The sequence below is a fragment of the Anser brachyrhynchus genome (assembly GCF_964034855.1).
Source record: "Anser brachyrhynchus genome assembly, chromosome: 2".
NCBI lineage: Eukaryota > Metazoa > Chordata > Aves > Anseriformes > Anatidae > Anser > Anser brachyrhynchus.
In genome coordinates this window covers 11,845,921-11,866,325 of record NC_137695.1, presented here as the reverse complement: position 1 = coordinate 11,866,325, position 20,405 = coordinate 11,845,921, and the positions used below count along the sequence as shown (strand labels likewise).

General features: G+C 42.6%; 1 protein-coding gene across 5 annotated transcripts in view; it reads right to left on the bottom strand.

Moving 5' to 3' along the window:
- Nucleotides 1-12,511: 12,511 nt before the first annotated feature.
- WDR37 (WD repeat domain 37) overlaps nucleotides 12,512-20,405 on the bottom strand; it is a 43,594-nt gene continuing 35,700 nt past the window's right edge. For all 5 annotated transcript variants that reach the window (XM_080578258.1, XM_080578255.1, XM_080578254.1 and 2 more), the window contains 3 exons: nucleotides 17,596-17,730; nucleotides 17,100-17,214; nucleotides 12,512-15,631 (listed from right to left, as the gene is read on the bottom strand). In XM_080578258.1, coding sequence (XP_080434384.1) covers nucleotides 15,500-15,631; nucleotides 17,100-17,214; nucleotides 17,596-17,730 — 382 coding nt within the window. In that variant the 3' untranslated portion in view covers nucleotides 12,512-15,499. The remainder of the gene's footprint in view (nucleotides 15,632-17,099; nucleotides 17,215-17,595; nucleotides 17,731-20,405) is intronic.

Genomic DNA, 20,405 nt, shown 5'->3' with positions numbered 1-20,405 from the left:
CATTCACTGCTGTCCCCTTCAATGACACAGGGAACCGCGGTGGCCGTCGGTGTCCACACACGGGAGACACTCAAAAGGCGTCTGACCGGGAGCACACGCCTACCACACAGCCACCGGGCTGGGCTCAGATCCGCTGTGGCTGCGCCTCTGCCTGTGAACACAGCTGAGGCAGGAAGGGCTACACCCAGCCCTTTGTTTTATTCACACCCTCGGTGCAAGGTGTTACCCTTCCTCTCTTCTCCACCTGCAATGACGCGGTCCTGCCAGGCATTTCCAGCACAGACCAGCTGTTCCCATCTAAACCTCGTCCACTCCATGTCCAGCACGAGCAGGGGCGGGAGCTCCAGCCTGGGAGGGGAAGGATTCACAGATCCCCTCTCGGATCCAGCCACAGCCCCGTCTATTAGGCTATAAAAGCCTAACTTTGTAAGGGCTGGAAAGCAGTTTACAAGAAATGACTGCTTATGATCTATTAGCTTACATTTTTCTCTTTCTAGGAGGCTTGCATGATTTGCCAGTTAGAGGAGCACAAAATCAGCCTAATGACTGCATTCCAAGTTTTCTAAGGCATTTCTAAGGCCTGTAATCTATAAAGAATATATGATAGCTTAGGTTAATAACGTAGAGTGGCTGCCACTTAGCCTGGCACTAAGTTGTGATAAACACAGACCCAGTGCACAGAGAAGAAAATAAATATATGAGGGATGGAAAAAAGGAGATAATTATAGGCAGATATTTTACTTTTTTTAACTGCTTCTCTTATGCTAGGAAGACCATGATAGCTTCCTGTACTTCAGAACTGCCATTTTACTGAATATATATTTTGCCATGATGGAAAGAGATGTAAAAATACAAGCGGCTTGGATTTAAATTTGTGGTTTTGGAGATGTTTCATAAAGACCTGCCAGTTACTCCTCGCTTATTGGGAATAACGTGGCTACTTGAAACTTTGAATACAACCCCACAGAGTGCGTATGGGAGTGCATCTCCTATGGCGTTTGCCGTTCACAAGCCACACACTTGGTGTAAGCTGGGCGTGCAGGGCTTCTATCGATGCTGGGGAGGCACTTCCCAGAGGAGGATTTTCCCACCTGCCTTGGGGAGGTATTTCAGGAAGGAAAATTCACCCTCTGGAGATACCTGTCCTTGCCTTGACCACACCAGGAGCACAGATATCTATCCCCATCATGACCCCCCGTTCTGGAGGGGGCCATGGGGAGGTGGAATGACCTCTGGCTGCTCACACATCACCAGCACGTGCTGCCAGCCCGGCTGAGGCCCCCAGTCCCCAGAGCCAAACCAGGGGTGTCCCGGTGCTAGGGACGGTCTGGGGCACGCGGCAAACAGCAGCAGAGAGGCGGGCTATTTCCCGGGCTGCTCCATTGATTATAATGATTGTTGAAGGCAGGGATGGAAGTGAGCTCCAGGCACGGCGTGAGCACGGCGGTGGGACTGCTGGTTACGCTCAGCTGCTGCTCCTCTGGCTGCCGGCTGAATGTTTAGGAGCTTATCCTCTTTGGGGAATTACCGAGCAAGAGCTTGGCAGAGCAGACAGCATGAGACGAAATTGGTCCATAAGTTTACAGGGCAAGGTTTAATGAACTCTTAGAGTCCACGGAGGGTACCAGTGCCTTAGGTGTTAAACATGTTTGTTTATTGCTCCACCAGTTCTCTGTTAGTTAGAGTTTATACATCTTTTGGCCAAACAAAACAAGTTTGGGGGGGATTTTTCCTTGTTGTTCTGATTCAGGAGGAGATATTTTATTGGGAAATTGATTGTGTACCAAAGGCGGTATTGGAAATATGCCTGTATCTGTATAAAAGAAATCTTCTCATAAAGTGTGTGATGTTTTCCACCTACACATTGCTTTTACAAGAGTAGTTGGGACCACCTGAATATATCTAAGTGTTGGGTTATTTCCTTTCTGAAGGGAAAAATAAGAGATTCTCTGTTGGATTGAGAAAGATGTTTCAGTTGATTGCAAACTCCTAATTTAATTTGGGGATCGTTTTAACTGTTTAGCTAAAAGAAACAAATACTGCTTAGTTACTTAGAAAAATACATTCCTTCAAAGCAACACTAATATTCAGGGGTAGAAATAGTTGGTGTGTTTGAAAACCTTGTTGGTCAACCACAAAGTATTGTGGCAAACTAAAGAAATATTGCTTTAAAAGACAGCAAGGAGAAAGATTTTGTGCTATCCTTGAAATAAATACTAAATGAGTAAAAAGGAAGGAAGGAAGGAAGGAAGGAAGGAAGGAAGGAAGGAAGGAAGGAAGGAAGGAAGGAAGGAAGGAAGGAAGGAAGGAAGGAAGGAAGGAAGGAAGGAAGGAAGGAAGGAAGGAAGGAAGGAAGGAAGGAAGGAAGGAAGGAAGGAAGGAAGGAAGGAAGGAAGGAAGGAAGGAAGGAAGGAATCTAAGCAGTCACAGCGAGAGCCGCTGGAGGTGCTGGGGTTACCACCTCCTGTGGGGCTGTCCCCAGGTGTCCCCAGGTGTCCATCTGAGTGCACAGGACTTTCCTTGCTGAGGGATCTTATCTCACCCCCCTAAAAACTTGTGCGGACAACATTCCTTTAAATGACACTCCTCCCATGTAAACCAGGAGGGGTTTGGCCAGCTGTTTTTTGCCTCGATCCCAAAAGGCAGAGGTACACGGGGGCGGGAGAGCCACCAGGGCTGTGACCCCACACCGGTGAGCAGCAGCTGAGCCGGGGGCTCCGGGTCTGCCCCTGCCCGCAGGTGTGCAGCGTGACCCTGAGCACGGCGCTGCCAGCCCCGGAGCGATGTTAGCTCTGTGCAAGGAAGGGCCGAGCCCCCCATACCCACCTGCCGAAAGAAAATCTCATTTTAGTGACTCCGAGGTGAGAACTGTGTTTCTGATCTATGAGAAACTAAACAGCACGGGAGAGTTTGATTAAGCACTTTGCCTGATTAGCTAAAACACTTTTCCTGTCTTTAAACACTTAGAAATCAAGCTGCGATTTTTCTTTTTTTTTTTTTTTTTAAGTGGTGCAGGTTTTCCACTCCTGCAGCGAGCATCAGCCCCCACGCACCTGGGTTGGCCTGGGCCACAGGGTCACCTTAGCACCTGGTCCTTCAGCCGCTGGTCCCACCACCAATTTGTTCCACCAGCCCCTTGCACCGTCACGACGTGGTCCCATCAGACCCTCAGCCCACCAGCAGCAGTGGAGGCACAGGACAAGGTGAGCCCCAGCCTGGAGCCCCTGCCCCGTGGACACGGAGGACAGGGGACACCCTGGGCTTGATGGTTCTGCATGGGGTCCTCTGGGCAGATCCATTCATTCAATGATTTATAACAACAGCCAGTGAATCACTGAACGTCCTTAATATCTCTGGTAGGATGCAGTTGTGTATTGGCGCTAGCTGGCTGCTTGCATCTCCTGCCAGCGGGATGGCCGGGGGAGGTTTTATTCCCCTTAAAGGTTCACATTTGTGTGGTCGATCAGTAAGATGTTCAATCCCACCTTGACCAGCACACTGCACTGGAAAACACCTAATGCCACAAACCTACATACTGCAAATTTAGCCCTGAAGAGCAACAGAATTAACACGGTATAAAAAATAGGGATGCAATTATTAAAACAAAAACAAAAAGCTTCTGTGCTTTTACAACAGCAAATCTCGGCTGTTAGTTCTGCCTTTTGCTAATTATTGTGAAGGAAAAGCTAATGGGAAAAGACCAGGTAAGTCAGGGGAGGGAGGGAGGCACTTTTCATCAGCACATCTAAAATTAGGCTGCTTCTGTGGTTGTTTTAAGATATTTTGTTGATAGCATTTTTCAAAGCAAAATACCACCACTTCCCTGACAGACCAATTATATTCCTTTACAATGTCCTACAGGCACATGAATTATGAACCAACAGAGTTTCGCCTAACTCCTCAGACAAACTGCACATACGTAATTTCTGTTTTTTCCCATCCGCGGATCTCGGCGTGCCCTCTGGTGGCACATCGCTGCCTGCTCAAAGCCCCCGTGCCGGGAACACCCGGGGCCAGCAGCTCTGCTCGGTGTTTTTGGCAAATGCACGTGATGAGAAACTTCTGGAAATAGGAGAAAATTAAGGCAAGTGCATCCTTCGTCGCCTCAGTGGCGAGAGAGGCACCCAGCAGGCACCGACGGATGCTGTCTTCTGGCAGGGACCACGCACGCAGCCGCCGTCCTGCCACAGCCAGAGCGTTTCTTTCCTCCTTCCCTAAAGGTCTGATGTAGCTTGGTGCTGACTTACCCCTGGAAAACCAGCTCACTTGGAAAAATGGAAATATAAATCCCCAAAAAGAAGAATTCAACCCCGCGTATTCTTGATCAGGTTATGCAGCTCTGGGGGCAGTCTGAGAGATCTCCTCGTTTAATGCCTTTTAAGTGCCTATATATTCCTGAAGGGTTGTTTGTTTTTAAAACAATCAGAACTTTCTGTCAAAAAGGACCAGGGAGCATATGGGCAGGAAACTGCAGTCGTCTCCCTGCAGAGCCTTTCCTAATGAAGAAGAAAAGACTTGTTTTCTTCCCAAATAAAAAAAGGATCTGGCTCTGCTCTCAGATATCCCATGGAAAGACGATGTTGCTAATGGAGCTGCACCGCTATAAAATCAACGTCATGGAGAAGTGATGGGTTCTCTTATGGGGAAAAATAATGCAGCCCTAAGGCAGTGCTTTTAGCAGACCCCAGGGTGAGGAGCTTCCTTCCACAGCACTCGGATGTGAAAAACAGAAGAAAAAAATATATATGTTCTCACCCATTTTCTAACTGCCTTCCCCCCTGCCCCAGGTCCTCAGATGAGGATCCCAACCTTGTCTTCATGCCCCATCACCACCAGTCCCAGCTCCCCAAACCAGGGCTGTCCCACATTTCCACTCCCTGCTGAAGACCCCAGGACTGCCCCTTCCCTTTGCTGTGCCATGGGAAATGGCAGACACCAGAGCCCTGCTCCCCCCAGAGACGTAGGATCCATGTGTGGAGGCTCCAGCTCACCAGTCACCCAGTCACTAATTAAACATGCAGTAAGGGGTTGTCCTTGCCCAAGAGCTTACAGTATTAAAAAAAAAAAAAAAAAAAAAGTAAAGATATGAGGGAATAGAGGCAGGAGGCAACCACAGTCAGCAGGAGCATCTTTGCTACCTTCGGGGCTGAGCTCTAAACTATGCTGGGGGAACAACCTTCACACTGTACTTGCAGAGACACCCTTCCATGACACTCAGCAAATATTTTGCATAAATCGCCCAGTTTATGGGCAGCTTCCCCCAGTCAGAGACTTCACATTTGGTGCATCTGCAGCCCTGGGCTCCAGGACCGAAAACTTCTGCCTTAACAGGGCTCCACAGTACCCAGCTGGACCCGTACAATGGTTTGACTTGTGGGATCGAGGCCAGTGTTTGTGTTTTGACATTGTTTATTTCCAGCAGGAGCTCTGGAACTTGTTGGCAAGACCGACTGTGTTTAGAGGTCATTCCTTCCGTTGCATCTGGAGAAGAGGAGATAACTTTAAATACTTGTAATCAGCTTATTAACAAAGTGGATCAGAAGCTAGATACCATTTCTCCTATGATTTTATATTTGTAAACTTCAGGAAAACAGGTCAGAGGAAAAATCAAAAGGATATTTAATAAGAATCAAGATCAAATTAAGCCGGATTAAAACAGCTCTACATGTTATTGAGCACAACACAAGGCTTTGTTGCAAGGTGGAGTGGACGTCTAGATAAATTAATCTTTGGCCTTCAGTATGGGAAAATAAATACAAAGGAGGCTGTTCGCAGAGTAGATTGGTTGGGGCAAAAAGGAAGTCTGTTACGGACTTGTTCTAGTGCTTGCTTTTACCCTTCTCCCCCCTCTCAAGTCACTCTGAGGCAGGAAGACACCAAAGGGGGAAAAATCACTTTTTCGGTGGAGGAAAGGAGACTGGAAGGGGGCATCTCAGTAGCTGTGGCTTTCAAGTGAGAGAACAGAAATATGTTATATTTCAGGGACACTCCTAGGTGGTTCAAAGTGAGAACTCAAGTGAGCAGCTGAGACTCTTGGCAAACACTCAGTTGCCGAAGGCCTGTTGAGGCCAACAGCACTGCATGGAGACACAGGGTTTGGAAGAGGTGAAGCACATCTGGATAGTTAAGACCCCCCCCAGAATAGTGTACTTGTATCTATGTAACATTAAACAGCATTCCTAGAGCACTCGAGGCGATGCACAGCAGCAGTACAAATACAAGTAATATCTTGTTGGGTCAGGACCTTACCCTCAAGGAGATTACTAGAACAGATGCTCATCCTTTAGGCAAGGATTCTTACAATCAATAACAGAAAGTGCTGTCTCTTTGCTAAGGAGAATATTATTCCAATCTTCCTTAAATTTCAGTTACAGAGCCAGCATTCTAGGAGAAGGGGGGGAGGGCTTTTTCTTTGCTTGTTTTCATTTTTAAAGTCTCAAATTAGCCTGATTTCTCAGCCTGTGAAGACACCAGCCAGGATCTACCTGACCTGAGACTCGTGCCTCAGTGGGTTCCTCCTGAAATGCTTCTGCATCCCATGCCCCTCCGGGTATCCCTGCACTGAGTCACTCCAGCTTCCTGCAACTGAAAACTGGCAACAACACGACGTCACCTCCCCTTTTCCACAGCCCCCTCCTCCTCCTCTTTCACAGATGCTGACTTTTTTGTGTTTTTTCTTCGTCTTCTAACTCCTTCACTTGCCTTAGTGACTCAAGCCCATCGCCTTAACACCCACACACACTCTCATCCTCTTCTGAGCTTTTTGTGTCCTTTATTCTTCTTCTTTCTTTTTTTTTTTTTAATTTTATTTTTCTGCTGACATCAAAGTTTTCATTGGTCTTATATCCTGAACAACCCAGCCCCACAGGCTCTGCCCTGGCCTTCCTCCCCCCTCACCTTCCTCGCTGAGCCCCTGGCTGCAGGCCCCATTACCCCCCTGCACCCTCTGCCACCACCAGTAATGCTGTCCCTCATTAAGTCCCCAAGGCAGCGAGCCATCCACCTCCTGTCACACCTCGCAGCCCAAGCTGAAGTGCCCTTTGCCAGGTCATCATCCTGTGGGGCCAGCCACTGCCACCAGTCCTAACCCTGCTGCTCCTGCAGAGCTCCTGGGAGACATCAGACCCTGTCCCTGTGGCACCACAGGGCCCTGTTGCTGGTTTCCTTCTGGGCAACCTTGTTTTCCCCATGAAGGCCACTAAAATCCACTCAATGTTTCCTCATGCTCCCTCTCTGTACCCGTGTCCCCCTGGTCCCAATGTGTCCCCAGTGAGGAACCCCACAGGGCCGATGGGTGGCTGTGCCCAGCGTGGCAGTATCCCAAGGCCAGAGTCGTGCTCCCTTACTGGCTGCATCCATGGTTAAGGCTTCTATAGGTTATGGTAACAATGATATTGGGCTACATAACATTAATTTTTTGCACATTGTTCCCCAGAAGTACCTCAACCTACTTGTGTCTATTCCCAGCAGAGGACAACTCAACGATTTTGGGTCATCTTCTCTTGTGATATTCATATTTTTCTCATGAGCGCTTGAGTTACGTGGGCCACAGCTAATATCTGCAGGGATGTGGCTCTATCTAGCGTTTGCTCTTAAACTTTTCTTCAATGCACTGTTGATCTGTTTATAGCTGCCTCTTTTAAGAACTTGTCAATGCTTTTTTTTCAAAAGACAATACTAGTCTGACAAAAATCGATTTACTGAAAACACTGTCACAAGCACATACTTGCATGAACGTGAGGGAGACACACTGCAGCCCAGCAGGTAAAGGATGAGAAAAGTGCAGTGTTAGCAGGCAGCTGCTGAGGCCCCTTGCAGCCTGGTTATTCCCTCACCACAACACCAGACTTTGCTGCAAGCGCTGCAGAGAAGCGCTAAGCACACAGCAGCAAGGTCGGAATGTGGACAAACTAACGGCCGAGTACCAAGTGGGAAAGGGGCTGCGTGAAGCCGTGAATGCCTTCTTAAAAACGCCTCTCTCCAGCTGCGGGGCCCTCGGCCCACAGGAGGCCCAGGGAGAGATGGCGGGCCCTCAGCGCTGCAGGCGGCCCCCTCGTGGTTCGGGCTCTTTCTTCCTGGCTAGGCCTGAGCTGCTGCTGGGGGCAAAGCCCCTGGCATTGCCCCCACCTTGCTCCATCTCTCACTGGCACAAAAGTTAAGACCAAGTTTCATTTTATGCCATTTCAAATACGGTGATTGACATTCATCGCCAAGACCCTTTGCCTGCACCAATGCAAATAAACTCCGCTCACTTCAAGGAGGTATTTTCTGGTGAAACATTTGGACACACCTCCACTCTGTCACTGCCTGCTTTTACCTCAGTACTTTGTCACAGAAAGTGCCCCTCAGTAGCTCGCCTGCTGACGGGCATCCAGCACTGCCCTCAAGGTAGGCATGGAAGAGACCGAACTGCAACCCAAGGTATTGCACGGGCAGTTTCTCAGAAATAAGGCACCGGTTTGAAAGGTCCGGTCCCCATGAATATATGCATTTGGATTTGATTTCCTCCATTTTGTACATAATGGAAGAATGACGGAGGATTTTATATTTTTATATATACGTGTATATATATATATATGGATGTGTGCAACTTCAGTCACCCAACTCAGGTAACAGGCTTGCTGAGGCTCTGTAACAAACAGCACACATAGCCACCAATGTAATATTTATAGTGTTTAACTTTTCTTAAATGTGTCTGTAGCTAAACCTTTGGTTTCCTTCACTGTGGAAAACATATGCTATGACTTCCACGCTGGGGAGAAGATTTTCATTTGAAAGAGGAGCAATGAGTTTCCCAAAGAAGGTATTTATTCCCTGATCAGTGGATAGTTGTATCTGGAGCTGACACAATGTCGCTTCAGTTTTTCAGCAGCAAACTCCAGGAAGCCTTATATAACTTCAAAGGGAAAATAATCTCTCTACTTTTCTTACATTTCATTGAACTATGCGTTTGTGTCCAAGAACTTTTCAAGTACATTAATTCAGCAACAACATAAAACGTATACGAAATTAGGGTATGGTTTTCGAAAGCAGGAACCTAAAATGAAGTTTCTAATTCCACATTTAGGCACATGAATCTGATTTTCCAAACTACTAACCACCCACCAGCCTGCACAGAAGGCTGACGGGAGCTCGTCATTTCTGGAAGTTGCACCACTGAACTGCAGCATCTGACTTTTTGACAGCCTTCTGGCGAGCAGTTTGCACAAGCCTCATAAAACATCAAAGGCCAAAACAACATGTCCTGCAATTACCCACCGAAAAACAATCTTAATTAATAACGATATCATCACTACTCCCTCTATCCTTTAACTGCTGCTGAAAAGTTTTGCTTTTCCTTCATCTCTGTCCCTGCTCCTTAATGCTTTAATCCTGCCCTTCAAGTTTTTATCGTACTATCAACCTGATTTCGGTGCTGTTTATTGCTCACTGTGTCAGATTTTTCTCTCTTGTTTTTTGGATTAGTCTGCTTGCTATGTACTCAGCAACTACAGCCTCAGAGGACATGCATTACTCCATCAAAATACTCTAAGTTCAGTTTTACATGTGTACGAGGCTGATCTTAGTGACATCATAAAAATTTAGATAAGGTTGAAAAAACTAACAGGAAAATAAGAATTCGCATTTCTGGCTTTATCCACATTAAGCACTTGGGAAAAAATAGTAATTAAAAATATTAAGTACTGAAAGCACACAAGTTTAGAACACTAACATCATGGAGTTGACCAGTTATTTGTTCTCCTTTCCATCAGCTAATGGTTTTGATGTAGACACAGAATGTCACGTTTGCATAAGACTCATAGTGTCTGTATCCTTAGGTGTGTATTTTGACCAAAAGTCATTGAGGTAAACTGGAATCAGAAATTTGACCACTGAAGCCAAGAGTAATATTTTTATTCACTTGGGTTTGTGATGGAGAACGTCAAATTCTGTCATCTCAAGGTGAAAATTGGAAGGAAGGGCTGGTTTTGTCTTTCCCAGGACTAAGAGAATTATTGGAAGTACAGCCATATCTCCCCAGTGCGATCTGTACATTCAAATGCCTCTATTTTGGCTTGGCTGGGAAGCATCCCCAGTCAATTCAAATTAAATTGAAATAAACAGAATTAAGGCAAGTATTTAGAGCATTTTGGCCTGAAGTCATGCTGAAACTTAAAATGCTGAAACTTTCTTTGTAGACTAGCCACATGTACCCAAAGGGACCTTCTAAAACATCATGACCTTCTTGCAAATTAATTGTTCATTCAAAAAAGGAAGAGACTTCCAGTCTAAGAGTGATTCCTAATAAGCCACATGTCATGCTGTCATACCTTGAGTTTGTAGGATGGAGCTTGTTTGCCTGTACCGTTTGTAATCCTCTACTGGAACAGCCCCATCCCAGGAGTGCTTCCATCAACTACTCCAGTAATCACAGCACCATTGCAACAGTTGAAGTAGAAAATTGAACATATATCATTAAAATTGTGTTTATATAACTGAGGTTTTCCCCAGACCAAGGATATTGAAAACAACTACCTATTCTTATTAAAAATGCGAATATCTTTAATGTCCAGCAGTTTCCACACCGGGCTCTGAGTACCAGAACATCCCGATGTCCACATTTCGCAGCAGCTCAGAAACTGCTGCTTCTCCCTGCCCTGCTCCCATCTGTTCTTCCTCTTCTCCTCGTCTAGTCAGGGGCACACACTAGGCTCTACTCTCCCAGCACCATTTGTCTCCAGCTGACCACCAGGAGGGTCACAGTTTCACCTTTTGGGCACACACACACCTCCTCCTCATCACTTTGTTCTCTCGTTGTACCTGTCTTCCTAAGCTGGTTTTATTTCAGCTTTGCATTTCCCTTCATTTTCCGTGTTCCTCAACTGCAGTCCAAACACTTTCATCGCAAATTTGCCCAAGTTCTCATACAGTCTTGCTTCCTTCTCAAATCAGCTCTCAAACGCTGGGTCGACATCCCTGCTTACACCACAGACTCTTCATGCTCAGTTTGGGCCCTTTCTCCTCGCCACTGGAAGCAGGTGGGACTGTGTGGTTAGCAGCAGCTGGAAATGGGGCCTCAGAGTGAACCACCCTTGCGAAACCTCCAAAAGTTTTATGAAGACCCTAAGGTGCTAATTCAGCCACTTGGGCGAGATCCTACTAACGCGCACCAGCCTTAGCTCTTCACTGCTGAGAAATGCCGTGTCCTGGTAGGAAGAAATATTCTCTGTAGGACACTGATGAGCTGCATCCATGGCTTGCACAAACACCCTTCTCCAGCATGGTGCCTCTCCCAGTCCCTGGTACCTTCTGACCAGGATTTACAGTCAGAATTAAATGGGATTTTCTGTGTAAGGTCCTGCAAATTACTTATGTTCTGAAAATTATGAGCTGTGGGAATTAGAAAAGGTAACAACACTACTTATAAAATATCACAAGGCTGAGTAATTTTTCAGTGACATACTTTAGCCTCCATGGAGCATTAAATAAAAATTCCGTGCCAGTCAAAGAAGCACAGTGTGACACACAAGAGCGGTTCTCCTGCAGCTCTTCAAGTTAGAGCACAGACATCCTACTGAAACCACTCGTTTGTGCATGCGATTTACTCACAGGTTTAAAAAAAGGCGTCAGAATACTCATCCTCAACCCCCCCTCGACCCAAAGTATGAGCAGGAATAGCCTTTGTAAACGTATATAACTTGGGAGATTTAAGGTTGTAAGTACTGCAAGTTTAAAATCAGTTGCAGTAAATCCTGATCTAAATTCCTCAACTGAGATTGACTAAAATTATAAATAAATAAACCAAAGAGTTGCATTCTATCCCAAACCAGCCCCCAGGTCTGTTGTGTTATCCTGTAACTTTGGTCTTTTATTTCTGATCCATATCACCAGTGACATGAATAGCAATTTTCCAGAGCACTAGACTTTGAGGATTTGAAGTAGCAATACAGGATCCCGAAGAACACTGAAGGGAACTGCAGTATCCTACAGCTGTGCTCCGCTCTCAGGTGCTGGCTGGCACTCGGCTAAGGCACCTGAAACCAGATGGCATGGCCTGCTCTGACACGAAGCTTCTTAGGATTGATTTCAACACTGCAAAGCTCTGTTTCAAATGATATGGGTGCAACGAGCAAACCATCGTTAACCTAAAGCAATAATGATAGCAGGTTTTAGATTGCATTAAAAATATCAACCTATAGAGTACTGTGAAAAATCACATGGAGACTTCTGTTTAATCTGCATAACAAAATGTAATTACAAAGTGTCTCATACAAAACTGAAGACGAGAGCACAAATGCCACGTCTGAGCACCTTTCAGCCCATATACTTATCTGCCAGCACAACCAACTGCACTCCAGAAGTCCTACCTCAGGGGCAGACTTGGCCTTCTTCCCAAAGAACTGTGCCCATCATTGCACTGGAAGAGAATTTTTTGGGTGGAAGAGGGGAAAATGGATAGGAAGATCATTGGACTATTAACAAGATGAAATGTTAATAGCAATTTTAATGAAAAACAGAAGAACAGCAGGTTGCAAAAAAAAAAGTTGAATGTTTTAATGCATTTTGAATCATAATGAAGAATAACATATTACATCTAAAAACAAATTAGCAGAATAATAAAAAGTGGTTCCACATAACTTATAAATTCTTTTTTTCCAAAAAGATGGTTTTCACAGATTTAGGCAACAAATAAGATGTTTCACTCCAGATCTGATTGCAAAGTATACACACAACTTGTGAAAACTGATGTGCATTGCTTAGAAGACATAAAAGCTTGATTTTGCCCAGTGATCAATTTCCTGTGAAATTCTGCACAATACTGAAACTGCAACTTTCCTCCATTTTATGAAATGTTGGACATTGTTCAACGCTGAAAAACTCTCTCTGGAACATTCAAAGCCATGAAATGTTTTCCACATGTTTAGTCAAGGCAGTAGCATTTGCTACTACTGCTCAGGGGTGATTTGCTTCAAGGGGAACAGCAGCCTGGAGTTAATCTTCAGTACAGTATATAAAATTAAGCTAAGGGATAGTTCAGTATTTAGCTGATTGAGTATTAGCCTGCTCATAAGAACGTGGCTCTAGCACCTTGTCTGGTTGATTTTTTTTTCAAAAGTAAAAGTGTGTAATCATCCCGTTCCTGGTGCCAGAGGTGTGTCCCTCTGGTGATATAAAAAGCTTGCAGCAATGATTAAACTGCATAGAATCCAGTGGTCCTGTGTTACATATGTATATTAGAGAAGCTTACGCTGTCAATTTAGTTCAGCAGGACCAAAACAGTGACCTTCTCCCCCACCTCATGTAATTAAAAGGTTAGTCATTGCTCAAGATGCTATACAGGCCATGCTGGAGAAACCGCTTCTACTGGCTGGAAAGAAGTTTCTCTCTTTGTTAAGCAGCATCAACCTGCCTAAAACTCTCTCCATTACCAACTGAAAGAAAAAGTGAGCCTTTTTTCTTACAGAATAAAACCTGCAATCCAATATCAGATGGCCTTACCCAAGAATTAAAAACCCAGAAAAAAAAAAGTGAAAACAAACTCTGACACCATCCTTTAACCCTTGTTATAAGAAGGCTTAAAACTCTGCAGCTGCTTTCCTCGACCTCACTAGTTTTGGTACTTTAAGATTGCTTCAGTATAATTCTGCATTTATCTTGTACCTCATAAAAAAAAAGCTACGACGACCCGTACTATAAAGATACTGGACTACTCCATTAAATACCTTGAGCTTCCTCAATGTTGTGCACTCAAAAACCATTTCTAGGACCCCAGCTTCCCTGTAACTCCTCAACGATGCATTCACCATCCCCTTCCATTGCACTCTAATGCCTTTACGTGTTAGTTAACAGGCAAACCAGCAAACACATCGGCCTTAATGTCATTATGAACAGTGCTGTACAGGACATGAGCACAGCTACAGCTTCATGTAATCCTAACAACGCGATAGAAAGTTTTGACTACTTTACTTACGGCAACCCAATATACTCTCTGATTCCCACTGTTAAGAGTGCTTTCCCTCACCCTCCATCTTATAGCGTGATATGTCACACAGATAGGGGCAGTATCTCGCTCCAGCTAAGAAGTGTCTGTCTGAAGCAGCCTTCCTGTTCTTTTGCAGATGTCAGCTGCCACTTGCATTTACTTACATAATCAGCAGCTGTGGTGTAACGCCACATTGCCAGTGCAAAAGAGGCTGAGCACAGCGAGGAACAAAACCAGAGTAAGATCATTTGGGAGAAAGAAGGGAGACCTGTGTTAATTATCCCCCTTGGAACACGATAGGGACTGCAGCAGCCACAGCTGAGAACACAAAGGTGACAGATGATGTTTACTTACCATATTGCTCCGTTAGCCTTAAGTGTTAAATATCTTAAGGATCACATTTAGTATGATTGTCTTTCCTCTCATGTCAGAGATAGTTCTTCAGCCAGAGACCAAAAGTGCTTTTTTCTAGGCTACAGAGAGATTCAATGCATCTTGACCAACATTCACTTTTGAGGTAGTACTAATTTATTTTGTATTGCTGGCTCAAAAAAAAAAAATACGGGCAGTGAGCACATTTAAAAGCATGCTCACTGTAGGTATAAGAGAAAAAAAAAGAAAAAGAAAAAACCTATTTCCTTTCTGGGCAGATCACCAAAAAGAAGCAATCCTTCTTACAAAGGTCAGCTCACATTCACTGGTAAAGTCAAACTTTCATACATGGTTTATAACAATAGCTATAAACTAAAGTGCTTCAAAATTTGCTTGACTAGATTTCAGTGATTAGAATCATAATATTCTGGATTTTTGCTAGTGTGAAATGCCATGAGTTTTTTAGAATCACTTTATATAAGAAGGGCAGAATGAACGTTTTTCTTTTTCAAAAGAAAAAGTACAAAAAGCATTCAGAATAAACCTTGCAGCCTATACTCACTACAAGTAGTTTATATTTTCCTTCTCAAATCTACTATTTCTCCAGTAACTGGACTAAAAATGGAGTTGAAGTTGCACTATACTGCAGCACTAAAAAAAAAGTATTCTGATCAGATGCAAACAGGAAAACGTTTACAATCATATACCTAGTGAAATTCACACTTCATTTCAAACTTTTAGCCCTGCAGATTCTTTTTAACACAAGGCAGATATGTAGAGTCATGGAAAAACGTAACAGACTGCTATACATTCTCTACACCTACTACATAAATTTCACATTTATGTCACAAATGTAATGCCCTACTGTTTATCTATCAAACGCTAAATAACTTATGAACATTTATGTGCTCTATGCAACAGTGAACATATTGACCAGTGGATGCCAAAATATAAAAGTTCATACACGAGACGAACTAATTTTAAAAAAATCACATTTTCTGTACAATTCATGCAAACTGTGCACAACGTGGTAACAAGAACAACATTTGCTGAAGTCTCCATTTAAGGAAGAGCTTTTGGAGCAATAGCAGACCAATATCCGGAGAAGTCTGCGGGAGTGTAGAAGTCCATGGCAACATAAAATGCAAAAATTCTTTCAGCATTTCATTTTTCTTGTAACAAAGCGGGGATGTTGATGTTCCAGCCAATAGCCTGACGATCAAATCCACATGTGAAGAGGTTACAGATTGGGTGGTCCTCACTCCATGCCGAGCAGCACACCATCCTTCTGTGGCCCTACGACAGTTTGAGACACATCAAGTACTGCTTACAACAATTTTGAAAGCTTCTGTGTCAACAACTTAAAGTCAAAATAGAAACTTGTTCATGCTCTCACTACTTTTTTTGTATTTGAGGTTCCTAAAGATTACAGTCACTTTCATCTGCAAGGTAAAATCTTTATGACATTGAGACTGCTTAATAACAGCACTGGGTCCATAAAGACAGAAGCATACAAACAGGTGAATCAAAACTTGAGGTTTTCACAGTATGTCTGCTATCTAATTGCCACTTTATTTACAAAAGCAAACTGAATTTTGATTTTAAAACTTTTACTTATAAAAGCAATCTTAAAATAAGGAACTACTTGCTGGCAACTGCTTTCTTATGAACCTGCAAGGTTTGCTGTTGAGTTTTTTTTGTCTGTCATGTTTATAATTCAGAAAGGATAACAGTACAGCAGGAGGAATGTCATACTGAGGAAAAGCAATGCCTTATCTATTGTTCAAGTCCAATAGTAAGAAAAATACCTCAAGGAGGATTCTGACAAACATTCAAGTAAAAAAAAAATCTCCGTGATTTCTGTAGTGTTGACCTGAATGTAAACACTAAAGAAAAATAAAGGAAAGAAGAAAATTCACAATATCAAGACTTAAAAATAGGTAAGCACTAAACAGCTCTTAAAACCCTTTCCTAAATTCTGTCAACAGCTGCTGCATCCACATACGTGCTTGGTTTCCACAAAGCTGTGAGTGATGATACAGGACAGTCAGAAACCCTGCCTTTCAGATGGTTAAACATACTACTGCTTATGAAATATTTGAAATGTGCTGGAAAACTGATGTCTTCAAAAACGTATTGTAAAAGGTCCCTTTGAGTGACATAATCCAATTAATTTCACTTAGTCTAACTTGCTACATTAGCAGTGCCATGCCAAGTAGCACCACAAATGAACAAACTTGGTGGCTACAGAAAGGATGGTTGAGTAGCTGGTATCAAATATCAAGAATTTATTTGTATAAGCATGGGAGAAAAAAAGATTATCACCAAATCATACAAAGTGAGCTTTTCAAACTGCATCCCATTTTTTCCCTTTATGTTTCTTTACAAAACAAATTCACCACACGGTAATGAAAAAAGTCTGAAACCTCAAAATGAGTCACTTTTCTGACAAGATTCACGTCAAGATGTTTAAACACATTTAAAATGCCCTTAAACATTTTTATCCATTTCATAGAGAATGCAGACATTAGGATCTCTTTCACAAGAAGAAAAATTATGATGAAATCCGGTTGAAACATTTCCAATTCCAAAATATGATTTTACTTATTTGTACATTGGTCATTTCCAACAACAGTGTATTTGTATAGACAAGTGTCTTTCAGCATTTCTTCAGCTTTTACACTACAGATATCAAACCCTATTTTTAACCTTGTATGAAAGAGAAGAACAGACATACTTTAAGGCTATAAAAAAATTCAGTTACCTGTCTATTACTGCGAGGGAGGCGTGCTAATCGCACTCCTGACATGTCAAATAACCTAACCTGTCGGTTGTCATGTGGAAGCGCAATGATTCTTTGGCCAACACACACATTAATCCTGCACGTAAGAGACAAAAGTAGGTTATGCACAAAACAGTCAGCCTGGCAAACAGAACTTGATATAAATTTAAGCTCACGAGAAGTGATATAGCTGAATTTTTCCTGGTTAGCATTCAAAAGTGGAAAAAATAAAGTATTAAATCATTAAGGTGACTTTTATTGTACCAGAAGCTCTAACAGGTTTAACTTCTGCATCCCATATAAAAATCTCAGAAAATCAATACAATATATTTATTGAAAATGAATGTTGACTAAATCTGTATTTTGGAAAATCACTTTCAAAAACTCATAAATCTCTCTGCACAAGTTTAATTATAGTGACTAAAACTAAATTTCTGTTCAGTGAATTAAGAAAATAGTAACTTGAATACCTGCTTACCTATTGACTGCTGAATCTGTACGGATGGTTGCAATAGGAGACCTCATGTTTTTCAAATCCCAAACTTTTACAGTACGGTCATCGCTGCCAGAAACAACATTGTCTCCCACGGTGAAAACTGCAGATGTCACAGTGCTGAACAAACAGGAGTAAAAATGAAAAAAGGCCAAGCTCCGAAGTTTGTATTTAAACTAGCTGCTGATTTAGAGTTCTACTTCCTGTTCCTACGTTTCCGTTAGGATATATAGCTTGCCTTTCCCCCAGCTTGATGTGGGTATCTTAGAATAAAGTAATCTTATGAGAGGTTGTTTCACTTAAGGTCTAAGCGGCTTGACTGGCCAACATGCTAAGAAAAGAAGCCCAACGGTGCCGAGCCCATTTGGAGACACCTCTCACATTCCATTTATCCTAATAGGACTGGGCACTTTTACCTCATGAAGCCTTAATTCACTTTGTAGTTTCTATGTCAACGTTCACTATGCTATCAGACACCCAAAACTGAATCAGTAGTATACAATCAAACTCTTCCTCTCAAGTGCCTTGAGACCACTAGCTCAAGTTATTTTATCTTCCATTCAAAAATTTCTGTAGAACTACCGCAGGCATTTGTTATTCACGCTGCAGACACAAAAGAGATCCACAATACCTGACCTGAGATGTAACTAATAATACTTTGTACATACACCTAAACACGTTACACAAAGAGCTTCCAGAACAACTCTGCTAGCAGCAACTACATCAATCTAACAATTTCCAATTCTGATTTCAATTCCTATTCAACAATAGCTGAAGTCTGATAGTCAGGTAAGAAAAATGGCAAGTAGTAACATCAAGAAGCATGACCAGCCAGTTCTTCAAATTCAACCTATTGTGGCTTCAAATGCACAAGTTCAACCAGCGAATGACTCTCAAGAATATTTATACCAACTGGAAGCACAAAATATTACTTTCAGAAAATGTTTTTATTTTATATATATTTAGGTATATATTAAATATATATTTATATTATTAAATATCAGCCACAAACAATTTTATTTTAGAATTTTCTCTTATTTACATCTTTTACCTATTATTTCATATTGTACTGTACCAGTAGTACTCAGTATTTAAACGAAAATAGTAGTACAATGTGAATTCTCAACTCAAAAATAGTTATTTTTTGCTCACAGAGTGTACTAAGAAAGCATATAATCTCTCCCTAAAATCATTAGGAAAGGCTTCTCAACTCTGTTTCTGCAGATTTGATTTAATGACCTATCTTGTAACTTGGGTCATGCACATCAATTTCTTAGAATTTAGTAATTTTAATTTAAGTTGTCAGTTGTTACTGTCACTTTGGTTGTTCTGCAGAAATTTGAATTCATGTCCTACCCAAGCTGCTGATTGAGATTAGCACTAGCCAGGTCACAACGGACCAGTTTATGCAAGCCTCTTAATTTAAATTGACACCAAATTAAGTTTTAATTAGGATGAAGGTCCACTTTATTCATGACACCAAGTTTCCTAATGCATTATTAGAGTGTAGCTAAGCTATCAGGGAGATGATTATAATAACAGGCCTTTGCCTCATCTTCTGGACTCATGAACCAAAAGTCAAGAAGTTAAAAGATACATGAAGGCCACAACCGAGGAGTCTTCAGATAAGCACCTTCGCATTTGGGAAGAAAATTCATCCACACGATCAAGTTACTGCAGACTAGAGTTGGTACGGTCTTGGCACAGAACCTGCCTTCCACCTGCCTGACCTCCCCACGACTTAGTAATTTCTGCATTTCCTTCCCCAAGTTCTAGAACACAAGCTGCAAAATACCTCACAGGAAAACTTTTCAGACTTCCACTGAACTCCATATCAGTGTAACACATTTGAAATAATGTTTAGCAGTTTAAAGTTGACTATTAAATCTGTACACTTTGCGCACACTGCGAGACCACCTTGTACATGACAGCATGAGGAATTCAAGTCGTAGAAAGACTCCAGGTGAGTGAAAAGGCAGCATTTTAGTATTCTGCTACAACACACAGATATGATCTGTTTTCCCATCATACATTTTGTTCCAATTATGGTCTTAACACATTCCCAAACTGTCTTTAAATAAACCTCCAATTTCGGATGCTTTATTCCACAACTTTAAACAGTTTTCCAGCTTCTTTGATCTCGTATTGGTTCTCCTTTATCACTTATCACTGTCAAACACAGTTAAGTACAGTTAAGTCTTTTTGACCACAGAAGGTCTCTCTTTCTTAGATTTATCATCTTTCAAATGAAAACATTCAAAGCCTTTGCCATGCAAACAGAACGCCAGCTCTAGGTTTGCTCAGCTCTTTCTGCTCCTCTCAAAAGGAAAAGATTTCCAAAATAAACCAAAATCCTTTTCTGTAGTACTTTCAGTTTAACTACTCATTCAGATATTACTGGGCACATCAGGAAGAAGTTTGTAAAACAGAAGTGCAGTGAAGTTCTCCTGTAGCTCTCTGTGATGACTGGGAAAAGGGTAGAAAGGCAAAAGGAAAGCTGCCATGCTGTTTTCCGTGATGTCCTTAAAGGCATTTAGTAGTCTTCATCCTCTGGCTCCCATCCCAAAACTCCACTGGAAGGCACTGCAGACTGAGATATGCACTATTTACAAGCACACGTGACTACAATAGCCTTTTTCATAAGGAGCTCTGAATTCAAAGGCTAGATATAAAAGCACTTTTTATTGCAAAAAGGCAACATTGAGAAAACCCACTTCCTGAGAAGCAAGCAAAGCAAAGTCTGTGTGGGAAGAAAGAAGTTGGCAGAGCAGCCAGCATCCCAATAACCTTTCAGA